The following is a 20,059-nucleotide window of genomic DNA, read 5'->3' as shown; positions in this document are numbered from 1 at the left end:
GGGAAGGATCATTAAATTTTAACGTCAGAATATTAAAAGAATGTATTTGTGCCAATGTTTTAAGATACCGGCTTTGAAGCGTTTTTCTGATGTTTCACTCGTTTTAATTTAAAAATCATGGAGTTTTTTTTGCATTTATGGTCCTGCAGCAGAGAAATAGGCTGGTTTAACATGGAACAGAAGGGGGGGGGGGGGGGTAAAAGGGCATTAGCATCACTTCGGGGGCCATTGTGTTGACACAAATGTGGAACAGGAAGTGTGGCGAAATAAAAGTAAAAGCATGTCAAGTCACGTCATCTCTTTTCCCTTTTCAGCGGCTGGATGCACGTTTGAGGAGGACGCGGACCCCAGCCTGTGTGACTTCACCCAGGGGGAGGAGGATGACTTTGACTGGCTGCTGTTCCGGACGTACGGTTCCCCCTACGCCAGCTCCGACCTCCTGCGGGGTGAGTGATGCTGCGGCGTGACCCGCCCCTCGCTCGTGTCCGCGCGGGGCAACAAAAACAGCGTTTCTTTAGGCTCCTACTTATTTTAAATGGAATCTGGGGGGGGGGGTGATCTATCACAGCGATGCAGGAATGTGCAAATCAGCCTTGATAGATGTCCAGCGTCCATCGTGCATCAGCTTTAATGAAGCATTCAGCCCATTTTTGTCTGCTCACCCCGAGGATCATTTTATGTTAACCAGCCACACAAGGCTAATGGAAACCAGCATTTTCATGCCATCCTCTTCCCTACTGGTTGCCAGAGGGAGGCAGCATGCATAGTTTATAAGGCGCTCCTCCTTGTCTGCATTAACAAACACCTACGGGGAGCTGAGATAGAGAAGAGTGCTGCTTCAGCACGGCGCTGGAGAAATACCAGCCGGCAGTGGCCCGCATCCACTGGAGAAAGTGGGAATAAGTAAAGACCCCTCCCCTCCGCCGTGTGGATCACATGGTAATGAGCGCATTACCACGAAAAACACGCCTTTTATCGCCTGTGCACGAGACGCGGAGTCGACAGCGGGACTCGGAACGCGACTGGTAGGAGCACAAAGAAGCCAAGAGGAGCTCAAGCGGAGACGACAACAGGGGATGTAATAATTTGAAAAGAAATTATCGGAGGCCTTCGGGGATTTTTCCATTGATTTGGAAAATATCGACTCCAGTGGCCTTTAAAAATGGTCAAGAACTTCCTGCGGGGATGAAGACCGGCTTTTTTCTTTTCCCCCAATCTGAGTGGCTGTGATGTTTATGTCTTATTCCCTGCTGGCAACTGTCCAAATTCTAGGCTTGATAAAGTCAAAATTTTTCTCCCCCCCCCCCCTCTCACACACACACACACACACACACACACCATCAGCATTCAAGTGGGATTCTGCCTGCAGCCGGCAGCCGATTCACGGCAGGCAATGGGATAATTAATACTTTCCCCCTTGGGTTTAATTAAAACTTACTGCCGTGGCATTTAAAGTGTGTGTCAGATGAGGGGGGGGGGGGGCAGGATAACACAGGTGGAAGCAGACAGGTACCTGATGAGACTGCCAGGGAGGGTCTGTGCTCAAACTCCTGATCGATCCACCACCAACGGGAGAGAAATTCCCATTCATTTAACATGAGCTGGGCTCACTCACGCCCTGGCTCTGATCAGCGGCGCGTCGCCGTGGCTACGGCGCGGCGCAGCGCTGGTGTGGACAGCCAAGACGCCGCAGGAAGCCACCTTTTTCCCGCTTCAGAATTCCATTCGGCGCTCCGTGAAGGTGGCAGGATAACAGGAGTTTAGGAGATAAGGCTGTTTACACTCGACCCGTATTAACTTTGTGGGGTTTGAAACTATCGTCGAGGGAAGATTGGTAAAGACAGCCGAGATAGCGGGCGCTTGCGGCTCCCCGGAGAAATCAGTGGCGTTCCCATGAAAGGGAAAATGGTTTTTGGTAGACAGACCGCGATGGGATGTGGATAAACCTTAATAAGAACGGCCCACTTTTCCGCGCTGCCGTTGATTATCTTGTCCCCTCTCTGTCGGCTTATATGAAGAAGCCGGGCGGGCGAGATGACGACCTTGTGCGGAGGAATGTGTCTGCATGTCAAGTCTACCTTCATTCTCCTGTCGAGCAGCAGATTCATCAGCTTTATGTGTCTGCTGCAGTATCTTTTATAGATTATGGGATAGAGCAGCCTCCAGGAAATGGAAATCTGCCGTTTTACCTCCAATATCTGTTAGTAAAAGATCAAATATGTGGAGAGGGATGGAGGGATCCTTCCAGAGTAATTCTAGACTAAATCAGGTTATTTTATAACTCCCTGGTTTCCCTTTTTATGAACTGGTCACATGACACCGATTGCAAGGCATGCTGGGAAATTAGTTCTCGCTTTTTATTTTTGGACCATGCTGATGTAGCAGCCTGAACTGTGCTGTAAAGTTGCAGTTTCCAGGATGATCAATGCAGACGCCCCCAGAAACACGCAGGCCTGCACACTTGCCTGTAGGGGGCGCGCTCATCAAACAACATCTAAGTAGAAATAAACTTAGCAAGGACTTTTGAATAAACCACGCAATATAAATGCTCAAGCTCATGCCACCCTGAATCAAATTAGTAGATGACACTTGTCCACTAGGGGGCGCTGCTAAAAATCCAAGTTTATATCTCAGGACTTCCTGATCTGATTGCTCCAGTATTGAGGTCTTTGGTGAAAGCAGCCACACACAGAATACTCTTGTGATTGGTGCAGACAAAAATATGCCGCAGTAGAACTGAATATATATATTTTCCACTAAATGTTGCCACAAATGGGTTTATGCTGCATAAATAGTTGCATGGATTCATAGACGAGTTGCCCATTTATGTTTGCATTCTCGTATTGGAAGGTGGAAATGCTGGCAGAGTGCAGGCTGTTCTTATTTATTTTGTCATTTGAAATTCAATTTAAAGCATATTCCTGTGTTTATGTTGAAGGTAACCTGTGGTGGAACGTGTTTAGCTGTTGAACAGGTCCAACAAAGAGCGAGAAAACCATTTGAACAGTTTCCCGCAGCAGAGGGACGGCGGCGCCGTCTGTAACCTTGTGTCCAACGAAGGCGAGTCCTCCCCTCAAACACGGCCGTGGGGGTCAGAGCCCGCTCGGCTGGCACAGGCGACAGGCCTAATGGAATGTGATGTCCATGACGGAGGTGACCGGCGCAGGCTTCTCCATCTGTATCACCCTCTGTCGTATCGGCTCCATCTCCTGCCCGGTCTGGACCATTACGCCTTACACGGGAGCGCACGCGTCCGCGACAATGACCGCGGTTCCGTTCAGGTCTGTGAATGGCGGCGCCAGGGCACATCTGCTCCAGGAAGCCGTGTTGTTATCAGAGGCAAGCAGCCATTCTCACTCGTTTATTACAGCGCCGCCCCGCCTCTCCCTGCTGGCAGGACGCTCTCAGCATGCACAGAACAGCACATATAATCCACTTTTAAAGGTCTCCATTTATAGAGTCGAAGTTGTTAGTTACAGCGCCATGACTGTCAGCTTTTACGCCCATAATGTACTCCTGCATTTTCCTGCCTGACCTCTCGGGAGTCCTGCGGGAGAACGTTCTGCAGCTTCAGTGCAGCTGTGTTGTTTGTTTGTGTTTTTTATTTTTATTTTATCCCAACAGTGAATATAAAACCAACATGTTGAAAATCTATGGCGTAATTATAGAAGTAACAACATTGAGTCTTTATCCCTGTTGTTGCAGTATTTTGCGTCAGGACTGCGGGAGCGCAGGATCATTTAATTTGGACCACAGAGGTCAGGACAGTTTTAGTTGGGATAATTCTGCACGCTTTCAGTTCCAGAACTAGTTAATGAATTCAGATCCACCTGGTGGGACTTTTCCATTGCTCAGGACTGGAGAACAGGCTGCTTAGAGCTCATGACCTTAAGGCAAAGGGGATTATTTTTATTGACATACTACATCCGTGTCTGAAAGGTCACTTTAATTTCGAAACCTTCCTTAAATGCCATCAGGAGCCATTATTAACTGTAACAGCTTAATGGAGTTGTAATTGAGATATATGTAAGGAGGAATCGTCATAGCCAAGCACTGCTAATGCCATATCAGGCCAGAATAAATCCTGTCTTTCAGTATTTTGACTGATAATAAAACTTTGTGGAGGTGTTCCACAGGGTTGTGAGCTCCACTGCCCACCCACTTATACTTGTGTTAATGTTGTTCCCTTTTGGCCGTCGTTTCTGTCCAATTAGAGGCACTTTGGAGAGGAAGCTGAAGATTTTCATGCGTTAAAAGCTGCTGGGTTAACAACATAATTGGGGTTCAAAACTCTGAGCCACAAGGACCATGCAGGTGAGGTGAAAAGTCTGGCCGCTGAAGCACGTTCAGCTCATAAAAACGGGTCATTTAAGTAACAACTGCAATTAGTTTGAGGAGAGTCTATCAGGAATTTAGCGTTTTTCCTCACACTTAATCGCAGCTATAGGTTTCCTGATTGTCTTTCCCTTTAAGCAATTGCAAACAGCATTTGCTGTAATTGGAGGGTTGTAATATGATGTTTTTGAGGAGGAGAACTAAATAAGAGACTTCACGCTCCTGATATTTGGAGACTTTTATAGTTTGGGGTGTTAAACACCCATTATCGGAGAATTGGTGCTGACTAAAGAGCAAAGTTGTTCGATCGTGAAATTCATTGCTGGAAACTTTGTATTTTTGAGTGATCTTTCATTATCTAGATGAAATAGATGATAGTAGATAACGAGAAGCTCGATGGAGAAAATGATGCACATGGCTAAACTTCTAGCATTGTTGCTAAAGCTCGGGAACACGGAGGCTTTGTGTGCAGGGTGAGTATTGATCAACAGAATGGGGTTTGATCACAGGGATGCTTGCAAAACTGTCCTGAACCTTCGTATAATCTCTTAATCCAACTCAGGCCCTCTGTTACTTTCTTAGTAAACAAAGGATTAGCGGCATTAAAACGTCCTTGTGAATCAAATGAGAACTAAGTTTAAAGCATTTCTGCTCCTGCGCTGCAGCTTTGAGTGTCTCCTTCAAACCTCTGAAGTTTTCCCTCCTTTTGATGCCTCCTCCCTGCTAATCTCGCTCCCTCTTTGGTGACCTCCGCGAGCGGTCGCCCGGCTGGATGTGGGCTTTGGCTCGTCCTTTTAGAGAGATCCCTGATAGGTTTGAATATTCTGTTTGTGTATGTTTGAGTCAACAGTTCCGCCTCTACCCGCAGCGGCTCCTTCCCGACCTATTCTGGAGCGCTGCGGCGGGCGGAGCCTTTCTGATGTCTCGCGAGCGCAGACAAGCAAGATGTCGGAACAAGACAGATGCAGATTCCGCTTTGATGAAGATTCAGTAATTTAACACAGTTTTTCTGAGAAGGGGGGGCGGGGGGGGTTGACAGCCCTAATGGCTCAGAAGCTAGCTGTGTGCTCGCTCTTGCCGCCTTGTCGTTAGCGAGCCATCGCGACCCAAACAATTTAGAAAGCAAACGCCCGCTGACTGATGGCGTTGGGATCGTTAAAAACAGTTTTCCCTCAATCATCAGTGAATCTCAACTGTGTAATAACTCATTTCCTCTGCGCGTTGCTGCAGATTTGCTGTGAGCTTTTTGACAAATCCTGCGTGTTTGGGGGCTGTTGGACCAAACATTTTTAGAATTCTTCTCTCAAGAGGGGGAAGAATTCTGAAAATGAACGACATCGAAATAAATGTTGCATCGTCCTGCAGGAGATTTAAGTAAATGATGCAGTTCTGCGCATCTCTCGGGGGCTCTAATTTATACATCAGACATCCCCCCCCCACTGGGAGAACTGGTACTCAAGGATTCACAACAGTGTCGGCTGCACAAAGCCTCTGTCATACAGTCGCCCAAACTGACACTTAAACTGTCAAACCCTCCACAATTCTGAATAGAAATATTGTTTCCAAGCACATTCGCTGCCAAATCTTTGCAACAGCGTGACGCAGCTGCACGCGCCCCATCTGAGCCGGTCGGCCCGGCGACCAGGACGGAAACAAGCGGAGTTTGTTCGCTTGTATTGGCGAACGTTTCCCTCTGCTGGTGGTGGCTGTTCAATCAGGGCACCTACGGGGGTGGGCTGGGGGTCATTTCCTTCCTCGTTGAAATAACAGCGAGGGATCCTCCTGAGACGCCGCAACATCTGGCGCCAGATGCAGGAGCGAGGAGAGATCTTGGGGGGAATAAAGAATAAAGAGTTTATTTCTTTATCTCCTTACTTTCCCCACGTTCTCTCTCTCCCCGTCCGCCGTCATGGCGGATGCGCTTCCCCCTCAGGTGCAGTTTAATTCCAGAGTGTTGCCATTATAACTCTTGTCACAGCACAACAGCCTGTCAGTAATTGATATGTAGGCGCCGCTCCTGGGTGGAGCCATTTGCATTAAATTGTGTTAACTGATATGATAATGAATGTGAAAGACCTGATGCAGGCGGAATGACTAACTGGGGATGGATGGCTGTTTGAATTACACACAATAAGTAATATATTATATTGTTTCCCAGAGGTGCGGAGCTCTGAGAGTGTTTACTGCCTGTCTTTTACTGGGATCGTCACTGGCATCCTCATAAATTGTCTATATCACATCTGGCATCCCCCGCCACCTCCTCTTCTCTGCTCCACATTCAAAGGTGCAAAGTTATTGGTGAAAATCTCCCCATAATTCCCAGCCCCGGGGGTGTGTCTCTGAGGGCCAGGTCACCAGTCCCTTCGAGACTATTTGGAGGCACTAATTGCCTTGAGCTTCATGCTTGGTCTGTGGCTCAAGAGAAACCCAGGGCGGGATTCCAAACCTTCTTGCTACGAGGTGATCGCTAACCCCCTCTTGTCATATTTAGCTTGCCGTCCATCTCTGAGCTTTTATCCAGACTGGGTGTGTCGACAATGAGCTTTTGCAAACTTTATTATTCTCCACAGGAGCCGATGAAAGTTATTACTCGTGGATGGCTTGAAGAGGAGTCTGAATTTAAAGAGAAATTAGCTGCATCCGAGCGACCCGACTGTTAGCGTCGCTACAAACGTTGCCTCGGCAGTGTGAAAGTGTTGAAATGGTTCATTTGGCGGCCCCTAAAATGAGAGGCGTTCTTTAGGTTGTGTGCTTTTATGACATCGGTAGGATTCCTGCGTTCACATCCGCTTTCGCGGCTCCAGTCATTACTGGTTTTACTGCCTCTGACGAACATTCCCTGCCCCCCCCCCCCCGAAAATACCGACTGCAGTCACGGAGTGTGAATATCGTAAAACAGCGGCGGTCTTCTGCTGTCGCCAGCCCCAGCGGGATGCCTGGAAATTGCTCCGAAAATTCAGTGTTCGGAGCCTCAAAACAACAACTGAAACAGCAGCGGGGGCGACCTGGTGGTGGCTTTAGGGCCGTCTCCGCGGAGACGAGCGGCTCTTTCGGAGGACAGTCCCAGGTTGGCTCGGCCGATTTGGGCCTCTCGGACAACTCCGATATTAAAACCAGAAGATGGGAATGAGGACGCGACGCACGTCGGTGCTGACACATCATTAGCTCCAGCACTGCGTCACTTTGTGAAGCTTTTCGCACCGAAACCCATAAAGGAAATACCCAGAAGCCGTGCATCAGTTTTATTGTGACAGTACAATTATGAAGCCCCAGCTCCCACAGCTGTGTGGGCTGCCGCCCTGTCACCTCGCTGAGAGCCAGGCACTCCAAAGGGAGAAATAAGAGGGCGCCGTAATCATAACTTCAGCCGAAACTCATATTCTTTCAACACACTTTGCTTATAGTGTCGTCCCCCCCCCCCACGGCAGAGAAAACAGGGACTTTTCCGGATCCAACTTGAGGGAAGCATTTTCAAAGGCTTTGCGGTTAAGATGGCTCCTGCGGGGAGGTGAAGCCGCTCTCCTCGTCTTCTGATGTGTTCTCTTTGAGGTGGCGGGGACAGTGATGCTCAGCTGGACCCCCCCACCCCCACCCCCCGACGCTGCCGCAAAAACGCTCCCACAAACAGCTGCGTTGTTCATACATTGTTTAACCCAATTTGTTTGAGTCCTCTTAAGGGGCAGACACACACACACACACACACACGTTTTCATGGTCCTTCATGTTATCTTATTGAGATCTCCCAACAGTAATGAGAATATAACGACGTGCTGGTTGTAATCCTGAGCATCACTGGCCTCCTGCTCACACTCACTCCTGTCCAAACCTTTACACACCATTGTGGGCTGGTGCTGTCCATGGGTGTCCAGAACTTTAACCTAAGCTACTCAGCACTGCGGCCTCCAAGGTTTCTTCAAAACCCTGTTTTCAAAATAGTTTTTCCTCAATAATCAGCTTCTTATTTAATATAAAGAAAGGAAATGGAGCCTCCGCTAATTAAGGGCCAGGCTAAAAAGGCGCAGCCTTTTCTGCAAATTCATTATCTTTTTAAATCAAATTAGGTAAGTAAAGCTGGGAATTCCCTCCACGCTTGATTACAGGCTGGTTCAAATTCCAGAGGCTGGGTCAGAGTCATGCTATTTCCTGCGACAATTACTGCATCAGATAACTGAGATTTATTAGCCAAACAGCCCCACAATTAATTAGGAAGCCGGACCAGACTAATCCTATTTCCACGGGCTTCTGCGGGTCCAACCGCTTCCACCAGCGAGTGGAGCAGAAACACACTTCAAAGGGCCCGGAATCGGCCGCGGCTGGGACGGTGTAATTGCTGAGCGGGCTACATTTGAGGGATTGTGGCGCGCAAAGGAAACCCTGCAGGAGATGTTATTTCTGCTCTCGTGTATATCACTGTACACTCACACGTTTAGGCCACTCCCACATCAACGCAATGCAAAGACCTGACCTCTGTGAAGCCTGGCGGGTCCCGCCGCCACAAAAACATGTTCAGGCCGCTCTCCGCGTTCCAGGCACACACACGGTTGGTCTCCGAAGACCTCCAGCGTCGTCAAGGCAACGCATGCCAGCCGGCGGTTGGCAGGAAACCTTCCTCTCACTCATTAGCAAAGCGTCATTCTGGGTTTGTTTTAATTATCGTGTCAAACTAAAACTGTCTAACAGAAATCTGAGGAGCAAATTTAGCGGCTGAGTGAGGAGAGAGCGCGGCGGAAGCGGGGGACGTTTCCCATCGCTGCGCCCTCGTGGAGTCAGAGCTTATTATGCACCGAGTGGAAGGAAAGGCAAACTTGAGCATATGGCGCAAAAACCCTGGAGGAAGTGTGAATCTGCTGTTGTTATGACCCACAAAACTTGATGGGCGACTCAGCCAAATGTCTCCTCCTCCCCGGACATGCAGACGGAGATTTGTTTTTGCAGTTTTTGTCTCGACGGCGCGCAGCCTCGTCTTTGTCCCAGGAGCCTCAGGTGAGTCTCACAGGGGCCCTCTGGGATCCTCCAGTGGCCGGTCTGGGACTCCGCCTCCACCAGAGCCTTACGCGTGAAATATGCTTGAAAGATTGACTGATTTCAGACAGAAAAAACAGCATATTTTCTTTGTGGGGACTAAAGTCTGGCACACTGGAGAAGAACAGGTTAAAACGTTAGCTACAAGGTCGATGTGCGCCCGAGCGCCTGTTCAGAGTTGCCAAATAAAGGTGTTCGTGACTCAAAGATGTTTTGGAGCCTATCTTGGCTGCGGCTACAGAAGAGACTCCGTCTATCTGGCTTTAATGTGGACGGCCGACAGACTGGATGATGAGCTGGGCCTGAAAGGAGAGGCAGAAACGGGGCCCCGAGTCTGCCGGAGCTCCCTCAGGCCGGGTCTTGGCAGGGCTGTTCAGAGCCGCTCTCCCACAAACTCTGCGCAGCGGTCTCCACGGTTCCTAATGGCCGCGCTGCTGCTCCTCACAGTTGGGCAGTTGACAGTTTCCCATCCTTTTTAAGCAGGAGATAAAGCCCTGGCAGGCTGTGGGAAATGGAGTCCGAGTCGTCTGCAGAGGTTTAAAGAGCAGTTTCTAAAAGCTTCTGCCTTTTGTTGCATGTGTTTTTTGTTTATCCTAAAATGGATTTTAAAAATAACTGCTCACCAAAACCGTGGAGACGAGGTTAATTGATCACTTAGTTTGTTTGAGTGCAATGAATCATCTCGTGTGATAAACATGCTGCTGGTTTGATACATATAGGAGGGTTTGTACTGATACTGCACCACTTCAGCTTCGGCTGATTTCTGTGGGTTTTTGTTCTTTTGCTACATCAGCGTGTTGCTTTTTCAACAGTTAACTGTCAAGACAGCGCTGGTCCACAATAAAACTGGCCACAAATCTTTGCCTAATTTAAACTTAACTAGCTTAAACCCCATCAGCAAGTTTGTCTTCTGCCTAACGCTGCAGTTACACCGCCTGACCACTAGTCGGCAGTGTGAATTCCACCATATTTCCGCGGAAGAGATCCCTTCGCGAGCAAGTTGTCCGCTCTCAGCCGGCAGATAATCGATGGGACGTTAAAGAACAGAAAAGAAAGAGGTGCCTCTCATGCCAAGATGTGGACGACGGACAATATAAGCCCCGTCTGGCTCTGCCGCGCTTTTGTGCCCAGGATGTGATTTTTCAGCCGCGGAGGAAAAAAAAGCTGTCGCTGATATGAAAGTAAATGTTGCATCCATTGTTTTAAGCGTGGCGGCATAATTACTCAACGCACCTTCCGTGGCATTCATTTCCATTATGGAGCCGCCGAGACGCTTCGCAGGTGTTTGTTCTCGGACGAAGGACATTTCTCACGGCGTGACAGCCGAGCTCTGGCATTTCGCTGCGTCTGTTTATTTGCATAAGATACATCAACACAAGTGATAAATTCCCGATCTGCCTGATCTGCATACCAGCAGCAGCACCATTAATTCCACCCACTAGTGTAACACTTTGGACCTGGTCCTTGTATTTCTCCTGAGTGCTGGGCTGGGAGGTGATTAAAGGCCAGGTCAGACTGTCCCTCGTGCGTGAAGCTCTTCCTCTGTGGTATTTGTCATGCAGCGGGGCGCATTATTCTTCTGGATAAGGGCTTCGGTGGAAGCAGCCTCAGCCCGAAAGGGTTTATTCCGCCTGCGTTAATGTTTCCACTGGTGGCATTTGGTCTTCCCGCAGCGCGGGAGGTTTTAATGTTATCCAGCAGGGGCTGGGTGGCGGAACCGGGCCACGCTTTTAATTCGTCTTTATTTTGCACAATTAACCTCAAGTTTCCACTAAAAACAGACACGGCGACCTCACAGTTAGCAAGGGAAGCCTGATCTGCTCCTGCAGCTCGATGTGGTGAGTTTCCAGGTTCTTCTGGGATCGACCCAAACCCACCGGGGGCGTTCTGGACTGTGGCGGTGCTGGGATTGGTAGCGTTCGGCAGGAAGTGTGCGTAATAATGGGTCAGCCCCCTTCTTCCTGGGCGCTGCTGTATTTCTGCTGCTCTGTTTTAAACACACCTGTCACATTTCTCCTGTCCGAGTCGGTCACGCACGTGTGATTTCCCGGAGAAAAATCTGCTGCGTTGCCGTCGGTACAGGCCAAGGTCAGCGGGACAGTCGCTGTCATGGTAACGAGAGGTGCCGCTGAGACAGGCCAGGTGGGGATTGACAGTTAATCACAAGAACGTTCCACGTCTGAGGTGGGCGGATCTTTTCCCTGCGTGCTGCCTGTCAGGGTGATGAGTCCGGGGTCCGTGAGCAGCAGCCTCACATTTATCTCTCCAACTGGACCAATCTCCGCTTTTAACCGTACAACCCTGCCACATGCCACTGCTATTGCCCCCCCCCCCCCCTCCATTCATGCCGTTTGCAGACAGGAAAACATCCTTTAACCATCTGCACAGTGGCTTTTTCACCGCTAACGCGCGATAGCTGCATCCACAGCCACAAAAGTGGAAGCTGGCAGAATTTCCTGGGTCTTAATTGTTGTGGGAGGAAATGCGTGGGCGGGTAGAGACGGTCGAGTCAAGCAGTTATTAAAACTTGTGCTCATGGCACTTTTCGCTGTCGACGCCGCTCTGCAACACATTTCAAGATTAGGTGTAGGCATGAGATGAATTGATGACTAGTTGTTGAATTGTTTCCCTTAAATGTCTTATTGTGCTAATTTACGGCCGCTAATGCTAATATCCTTAATTACAGGCAGCCTGGAGCAAATACAATTAAAAACCTACAACGCAGACTTGTTCTGCGTCAACAACTGCAAACACTGTCGGTACGCGTGCAGCTTTGGGCTCCAGGCGAGCTTTTTTCTATTTTTTCCCCGACTGTCATTCATGTCCGAGCTCATTACCTCTGTGTCGAGAGAGACGACCGGACCCCAGCGCTTGCCGTTACACGGCTGAGCCCCTTGTTCCCAGACGGTGCTCAGTTAACCGCGGGGGGCATGTCGCCATGCTGGCTTGTTAATGGGATCATTCATTGATAACAAGAAGCTAATATAAATCTCATCAGAATTCCAGCCTGTCACTGGAGGACAGGATCAGTGTCATCCAGAAAAAACAAATAAAATACATTCTGTTTACTCATTTAGAAGCGTTTCTACCATTTTAGGCTTTAGCAATTCCAAAAGACCCTGAGCCTTTTTGGAAAATTAGTGGAAACATTTCAAACCAGCTGCCTCCTGGGGTGCAGAGGCGCTAAATATAGCTCCTGGGATGAAAGGTGCCTACGCAAAATGAAATAATGGCGCCCATTAATTTGTTCTATTTTCGCTTCCTCCTCCCGGGGCGGTTGACGGGTGGGAGGAGAGTAGGTCGTCGCTAAGGCTAAGGTAGAGTTTTAGAGCACACGCCGCAGAGAAGGTCGGAGCTAAATGGGTTCACCGGTCAGGATGTCCAGGTTTGTTGGCCGGGATGGGACTGGGATGAGGTGCATTTGGGCCAATGGTTCAGGCTGGAGCAAACACTCCGCGACTAATGTAACGCAACATATAATTACATATGGGAATGTTAGCTAACGAGTGTGTGGAGTTAATCATCCATTGTCTCCTTTGTGTGCGCAGATTTGTGTCCGAAGAAGCAGTTGGAGACAACGTGAATGAGATAGTTGTCAGGATTTGGAAGTTTGAGTGTTGCCTCTCAGATATTTCACTTCCTTCATGGAGAACCTGTCGATCGACCCTGACGGATGGTGATAGTTTTAAAAAAAGAAAAAAAAAGACCAACCTCTGAACTCACATCCAAGTGCAGCACTTAGCAGTATTGTATTTGGCGTCGTGGAAGCTCTCGGCTAATTGCGCCGCATGGAGGGGTGGGGGGGTGTGTGGCGTTCGTTTCAGGGCGATGGCTAGTTGATAAAGTGCTGTTGTGTGCTAAAGGCCAATGTTTATGGATTTCTGCAACACCCTGGAGCCGAGCGGGGCAGCAGCAGGGTCCCGCTCTCTCCCTCCGCGTGCACTCACTCTCTCCCAGCGCCGGTCGTGCGCTCTCCTGCGCCCGCTGCGCCCATTGCTTAACACTGACCTCCTAGATATAAACCATAGCACCTATAAAATGTCCATTTGATAAAGTATTGACTTGTGTAAACACGCACGTCCGAGCGCCAACCTCTCATTCCCGTTAGACACATTCCTCTTTTCATTATCGCGTGGTTAATTTAGGGCACAATCTGCTACACGGGGTTCCTTGCTGCCCCCGGGGCCCCTTTGACATATTCATTTTGTAGAACATCGGCGCAGGCCTGCACTCTGACCACAGCGCTAATGCTGATACATGATTCATTCGCCAGCGCCTACTTTTCTCGTCACAGCCCGAACGGAGGCAGAAATTAATCCGGGCCTCTCACTTATCTGGCTCGCCCTCCTGTGATGGAGGTTGTAGCCTTTGCACACGGTTGATTACACCCCAACCTTATGAGCCCCCCTCTCGGGTCATCTTATCGCCACGTCGGTGGGATGCTGCAGGTATCGGTGAACTCCATGGGAGGCGTGCGAGGGCGCTCTTCGGGTCCGCCTGACACCACCTTAGTCTGCCTGTGCTTTCTAGGAAAGATGATGGGACCTCATCCGTGCGCAACTGGGAAATAATTTGGCTAATTCTGTATGATTCCTCCCACGCGGGCTTGATGCGCGAGCACAAATTTACGGCGACTTACTGATGCAGAATGTGTGAATCTGCAGTCAGAGTATTAAAGTGGGGACGTCCTGTGCCCCGCGGCTGTCCAGGTACAATAAAGCCATCTGGTTCTCTACAGAGGGCGCGGCTAATGACGGAACCAGGGAGTCGTTTCCGGAAGATTATTGCCGGTCACCATAAACTAATACTGTCCTCACCTGTACTCATCTCTCTTCGCGCGCTAACGTTGAGCGTGTCCACACAGACCGTATCGTCCCCCCGCTGTCTGCTTTCATACGTCCTCTCCTGGGAAGATCTCTGCACTGCCTGGAGGACAGTCTGAAAGGTCAGCATAATGCACCTTTCCCTCCTTCTCTCCTCGGAAAAGAGGTTGCTGACGCGGCTGTATCGCTGTCCAACGCCGCCAGGCACATTCGGAGCGCCCGTGTGTGTTTTCCTGAACGTTACTCTGAATCAGGCTCATTCCCCTCCCGTTGCCGTTGCTCTGGAAAGACGGAGGCTCCTCACCCGCCCGCGGCCGAGCCTGAAAGCCGCGGAGCCGCCTCGTGTTTTTCACCTGCTCGCGCTCGATAACGTGTCCGAGAGCGTCAAGGTCGCCGCGGGAGAGAATAGGAAGAGCAGGAGGAAGCGCGATAAGGAAATAAACCGCGTCAACGCCGCAGAGGTGCAGCCAGGATCAAGATGCAGACTTTTGCAAACATCTTTGTGGACATGATCCGGGTCTCAAAACACACACTTGTTTGAAGAGGTCGCCGCGGGTCGGCCCGGCCAGAAATCGCCCGCTCATCTGGAGCTCGACCCGGCCCAGATTAAAAGGAGGCAGCCAACAAAGCAAGGAGGCTTTTAAAATCCAGATTGATGTGGTGTTGGGTCGGTAACATTTGAACCGAACAAATGACGGAGGAGGTGTCACCGTGAATGGATGAACGGTCGGACAGGGGCGATGCGTCCGGACGGGAAGGCGGAGTTTGAGGACGGAGGACGTCGATACCCTCTGTTTGTCTGCTTTGAATACATTTGAAACGTGGCTTCGGCCACTTGACGGATGATGACGCCGGTGATAATGAAAAATGATACAGAGGGAAGACAACGGGGGGGGGGGGGGGAGTAAGTAACTCAGCTTTCACACCTTCAGCCGGAGCGACTGCGGGGCAAAAGTGACATCCGGCATTAGAGACTGTTCCCACATTTTTTCAATTTTTGGTTTTGCTACTTGGAAAGGAACCTTGGAAAGACCCTTAAACATTAATTAAAGGTCTCTAATTGGTTGATACCTTGCAGAATGCTTCTTAAGCCTCTCGGCGCTATTATGAGCGAGACCGATAACGACCGCGATCAACGCTCCAGACAGGTAATTGCAAACAAAAGTATAATTAGAGGTGGCGTAAAGGAAGACAAGGAGAGAGGAAAAGGCCTGTAATTTAAATAAAGCGTTAGCATCTCTCTCATGAGCCGTGGAGGGTGGGGGAAGTTTGTTTTTGAGGGGGGGCGAGCCCACTGCAGCTCTTAGCAGGACCGCTGTCATTGGCTGTCATTGTGATAAGTCGATTAGTTTGCCTGATGTTTTAATTACTGGACTGTCCCCGTGTGAGCTTTTCCATTAGGGAAGGAACGTGTCCATCCTCTCATCAGGTGTCCTTCCATCAACTCCTCCATTGGAGACTTATTTTCTAACCTAAACCCCGAAGCTCTTGTTGTTTTTCACCGTTGTGGCTACATGCTGAGCTAGTTTTACATTTGAAAGGAGGTTCGAGCGGATGGAGTTTTAGTGCCAATGGAGATTACGGCGGCCGGCAGCAGAGCCCCCCCGACTCAGTCTGAAATTCCACTCGAGCTTCTGCTAACGGAGCGCAGAACGGAGGCACCAGAAGAGCTCGGCGTCAGTGGCCATTGTGCTGAGAGCTGGGACATCAGCAGAGAGGTGGTGGGCGGAGTCAAGGGTGTGTCTTGGGGGCAGGGCGGAGTCAGGGGCATGTCCCGAGGGCAGGGCAGAGCCAAAGGCGTGTCCTGAATGCAGGGCGGGGTCAAGGGCATGTCCTGAAGGCAGGGCGGGGTCAAGGGCATGTCCTGAAGGCAGGGCGGGGTCAAGGGCGTGTCCTGAAGGCAGGGCGGGGTCGAAGGCGTGTCCTGAAGGCAGGGCGGAGTCAAGGGCGTGTCCTGAAGGCTTCTGCGCCCATTAATGCCGTTTGTTTGTGTGTTTGTCCGCTCCGACTCCATGTTTATGTGCATTGACTTGGCTGTGGCCTTGAAAATCTGAAGCTTTGGTGCTTTAACCTTCAGTTATTGTCTGACTTCTTCTTTGTCTGCGTAATTCTTTTTCTGTTGTGCGTTGCGGCCGTCACAGCGTCCAGGCTTCAGTTCAGCGGTGTCGCGTATGAATTATGATGTCCTGCATCGGTCTCAATCTTATTACAGCTGTTCTTTTGCCCTTGGGAGGGGCAGCAGGGGATGGATGGAACTTTTATCAGATTTCACGGGGCCTCAGCGTATATATATCAGCGAGGGACCTGGCTGTCATGCAGGCGCGCGTTTGTGTCTCACACTGGAGCTCTAAACACGACAACGTCTGGCTAAAAGTAAAGGAAAACAGAAGCTAATTTGCTATCCTCCCTCGGTAATTTGCAGTTTTTGATCTGGTAAGGAGATCCTCAAGGCCTTGAAAGGAAGGAGGTGAATCAGCAGCTGTTAATAAGATGAATAAGACAAACAGATCAACATATGCTCAGTAATTGCATGTTTAATATGATAAATGGCGTCAGATTTATGAGACATAAGGGACGGTCAGATGGAGGGACCTACTCTCGTATAGGCGTCAGAGGTGGATTTGTTCCGAGCGTCTGTTCTTCCATGTGTGAAGGACAGATTCCAGTCCGAGCCATAAGGACTCATTTCTTCTTATACGGCCGTCATGATGAATGAACGGGTGGGAGTCAGAAAGGACTCGGCAGCTGAATAGTCGCGCACTGCATTCCTTCTATTAAAGAGAGGAAAAAAATCCTCCACGTTTATCCCACCACCTTGAATTTTTGTGATAAAAGTGGCATCGTTGCATCTCTTTAAACAAGTTCTTTCACTTTTAACTCCAGTTGACAGAAAAAAGCATTTTACTGTTGCGTTCATGTTCTCAATTGTGCTTCACTGATGGAGAACAAAAGGCCGATTAAATTTGCCATGGAAGCTTGATTAAGAACATCTTATTAGAATAGAATTAAATGTCAGTGGCCCTCGGTCTCAAGTTCCTTCACGTTGGTTAAATGCTGATGATTATTGCAGTTAATAGCATCTAAGCTTTATATAAGGCTGGATGGCGTGCGCACCGCAGCCAACTGGACCGTTTGAGTGAAGTTACACTCCGAATCCAGGACTTCAATTAGGTCGCTGACCATAGAAGATCTCTGATGGGGGAGGGGTGCTGCCAAAGGTGTCCTGGAGGGCCTCGGTTTGGTTGGGAGACGTGTTTCGTTTGAATACATTTCCAAACCTCAGGTGCCGTCGGGAGCGGCCTCATTAAACACGCGACGGCGTCCGGCTTCCAGCTGAATCCCGAAGGTTGGAGGGCAGCGGAACCTCTCTCGGCGCGGCGCTAGAGTAGCAAAGTCAACAGAGAGGCGTTAACATCTGCGCGTGTTGGACAGAAGACAGCAGCACTGAACTGTTATTGTAATGAGAGTGGCGAGATGTTGAGTCCAGGACGGGACACAAATCTGGGGCTTTTGACAGAGCTGGAGAGGGACCAGGTCTGGCAGCAAAGCTTCACTTTAGCCTGCAGCTGCTGACCACAGACGCTTCTCTGATGTCCTGGACAATCTGGCTCAAGAGCTTCAATATTAAACGTCTCTGGGTAAACACAGGGTTTGGGTGATTTTCCTTATTTGCATGATCACATTCCAACAGTAGCAACAACGATTAGCCGAGCTCATATATGGATTCTCCGGCACGACTGTTCATTTTTTCTTAAATCAAGTCTCAAAAAAAGCTTGAGCTTTCTTAAAATCTAAAACATCTCTTGTTCACTTATTGTCTTGGATCTCTTAAATCATGACACGATGCTAGTTAAGCCAAGCATTTGGAACGTCATTTTAGCATGCTAGCTAAACATAGAGAGCAGATCAGTTAAAATGGAGCAGCCAGGAAATATTCTGCATTTATTAAGGAGGAAAAAAAAGTCTTTGGTGAATAAGCAATCGAGTTCTGTGAGCCATTTTCATTATGGCTAAAAATAATAGCATAACTAACTAAAGCAGCAAGGCTGTCTTTGTGCTTATATTCCCAGTGGAAATCTAGTCCGTGTGGGATGTACAGGATTCCTTCTCTGTCTGGAATTTCAATATTTACAGGCTGTTCTGTCCAGCTCAGTATAAATGCCTCCAAGACACCAGGCGCCAGGACTGCGACCGTCTGGTCCCGGGGGGCTCGTGTCTGATAGAGAGACCTTGGCAACAGGCTCGGCGACGCGAGTGCACAGGAAGGTCTCCCCACAACGCCGCGCTAATCGCGTTAGCGGGCACAGATTCCAGGCAGGACAGATGTGAGGCAAAGGGCAAAAGGGTCATTCTGTTCTAATTACAGGATGCTCGGAGGGCTTCATGAATCTTGTTTTCCAACTCGGCGTCACCTTGTAGAGAGAAATCTGACGTCACTTCTTTGTCCTGCACAATCGTTCTCCACCCCTTTTATTCAGTAATGGTTAGTTTTGTTTCCTCTTATTGATTGTATGCATTTCTTTGTCTGTTGCACCTGCTAAAGTGGTTAAAAATCGATTTGATTCTTCCTGAAATACAGGATCCATGAAAAGCTTTGTTGCTTGGATTTCTCTGTCGCTCTATAGGGAACTCAATTTATTATAAATATATATTATTATTATAAATATATATATTTCCAGGTGTCCAACTAAAGGCTTTTTCTTGATTGGTGGCTGAAGATGAATCATTACAGTAACGCACGACACCGGTCTGCTCTGAGCCCTCGATGACCTTTGAACTCTGACCTGTTCCTCTGTCTCTCCAGGTTCCTACATGCTGGTGAACTCCTCCCAGCATGCCGTGGGCCACCGGGCCCAGCTCCTGCTGCAGCCCATGAGCGAGAACGACACCCACTGCATCCAGTTCAGCTACTTCCTGTACAGCCGCGACGGCCACAGTCCGGGGGCGCTGCGGGCATACGTGCGAGTCAACGGCGGTCCCCTCGGCATTCCCGTCTGGAACACGTCCGGCTCGCACGCCAAACAGTGGCACCAGGTGGAGCTGGCCGTCAGCACCTTCTGGCCCAATGAGTACCAGGTAGTCCATGTTTATCCTCCATCAGGTGCTGAGTTCATGAGTTCTGATGTACGTCCTCCCCTCTCTGACATTCCGGTATCGAGCGACAAGGGTTTCATTTTCCCGACAACGATCCGCGAAGCCTTTGACGGATCACCTGTATACCGTAACACAGACTGTGGTGATCAACACTCACTTCAGCCCGGAGGTGAATCCGGTGTTAATTACTTGCTTTTGCAGTTTAATTAACATCGATTCCCCCGGGAGAGTAGCGAATGCTCGCGGCGGGGGTGGGGTGGTACCAGATTCCTTCCGCCGGGCCGGCGTCTTCAGCCGTCTTTGCCCTATTGTCGCCGCCACAGACGGCTCAGTCAGGTGAGCGCGAGGGTATAAATCTATTAATCCAATTTCTTATTTTCTGCACTCGCCGCATAGCTGTCGAAAAGCAATTAAGTTGAGTAGTGTGCGTTTTACCGGGACGTGTCAATCTCTGCGATGTAATTGCGTTCTGCAAAGCCCCGCAAGATCCGACCTTCACTATGTAAATAATAGCGCTTTGTAAACATCTGGAGGGGGTGCAGATGTGGGACGACCCTGTTTGACGTATCTGAGGAGAAACAGTCGGAGCTGAAACAGACTCACAGGATCGGGAGCGACAGCTTCTCTCTGCTTTGTTTCCTTCCCATTATTATGCTGCAGCGTCGTGCTCGGCCTCACGTGGAGCTTTTTCTGAGGTAAAAATGCGTTTCAGCGTAAACGTCTCATGTTCAGGATGCTTCGTTTGCAGCAATATGCTGGCAGAGCGCCGATGCTTAAGGTGACTT

At 49.5% G+C, this 20,059-nt stretch overlaps 1 protein-coding gene across 2 annotated transcripts in view; it reads left to right on the top strand.

Annotated features, from left to right (window-relative positions):
* Positions 1-20,059, top strand: part of ptprub (protein tyrosine phosphatase receptor type Ub) — a 100,895-nt gene that overhangs the window by 33,164 nt on the left and 47,672 nt on the right. For both annotated transcript variants that reach the window (XM_029838485.1, XM_011605552.2), the window contains exons 2-3: positions 315-446; positions 18,985-19,256. In XM_029838485.1, coding sequence (XP_029694345.1) covers positions 315-446; positions 18,985-19,256 — 404 coding nt within the window. The remainder of the gene's footprint in view (positions 1-314; positions 447-18,984; positions 19,257-20,059) is intronic.

Source organism: Takifugu rubripes, chromosome 7 (genome assembly GCF_901000725.2).
Source record: "Takifugu rubripes chromosome 7, fTakRub1.2, whole genome shotgun sequence".
Taxonomy (NCBI): domain Eukaryota; kingdom Metazoa; phylum Chordata; class Actinopteri; order Tetraodontiformes; family Tetraodontidae; genus Takifugu; species Takifugu rubripes.
The sequence above is the reverse complement of the archived record's forward strand: the minus strand, read 5'-3'. Positions and strand labels throughout refer to the sequence as shown.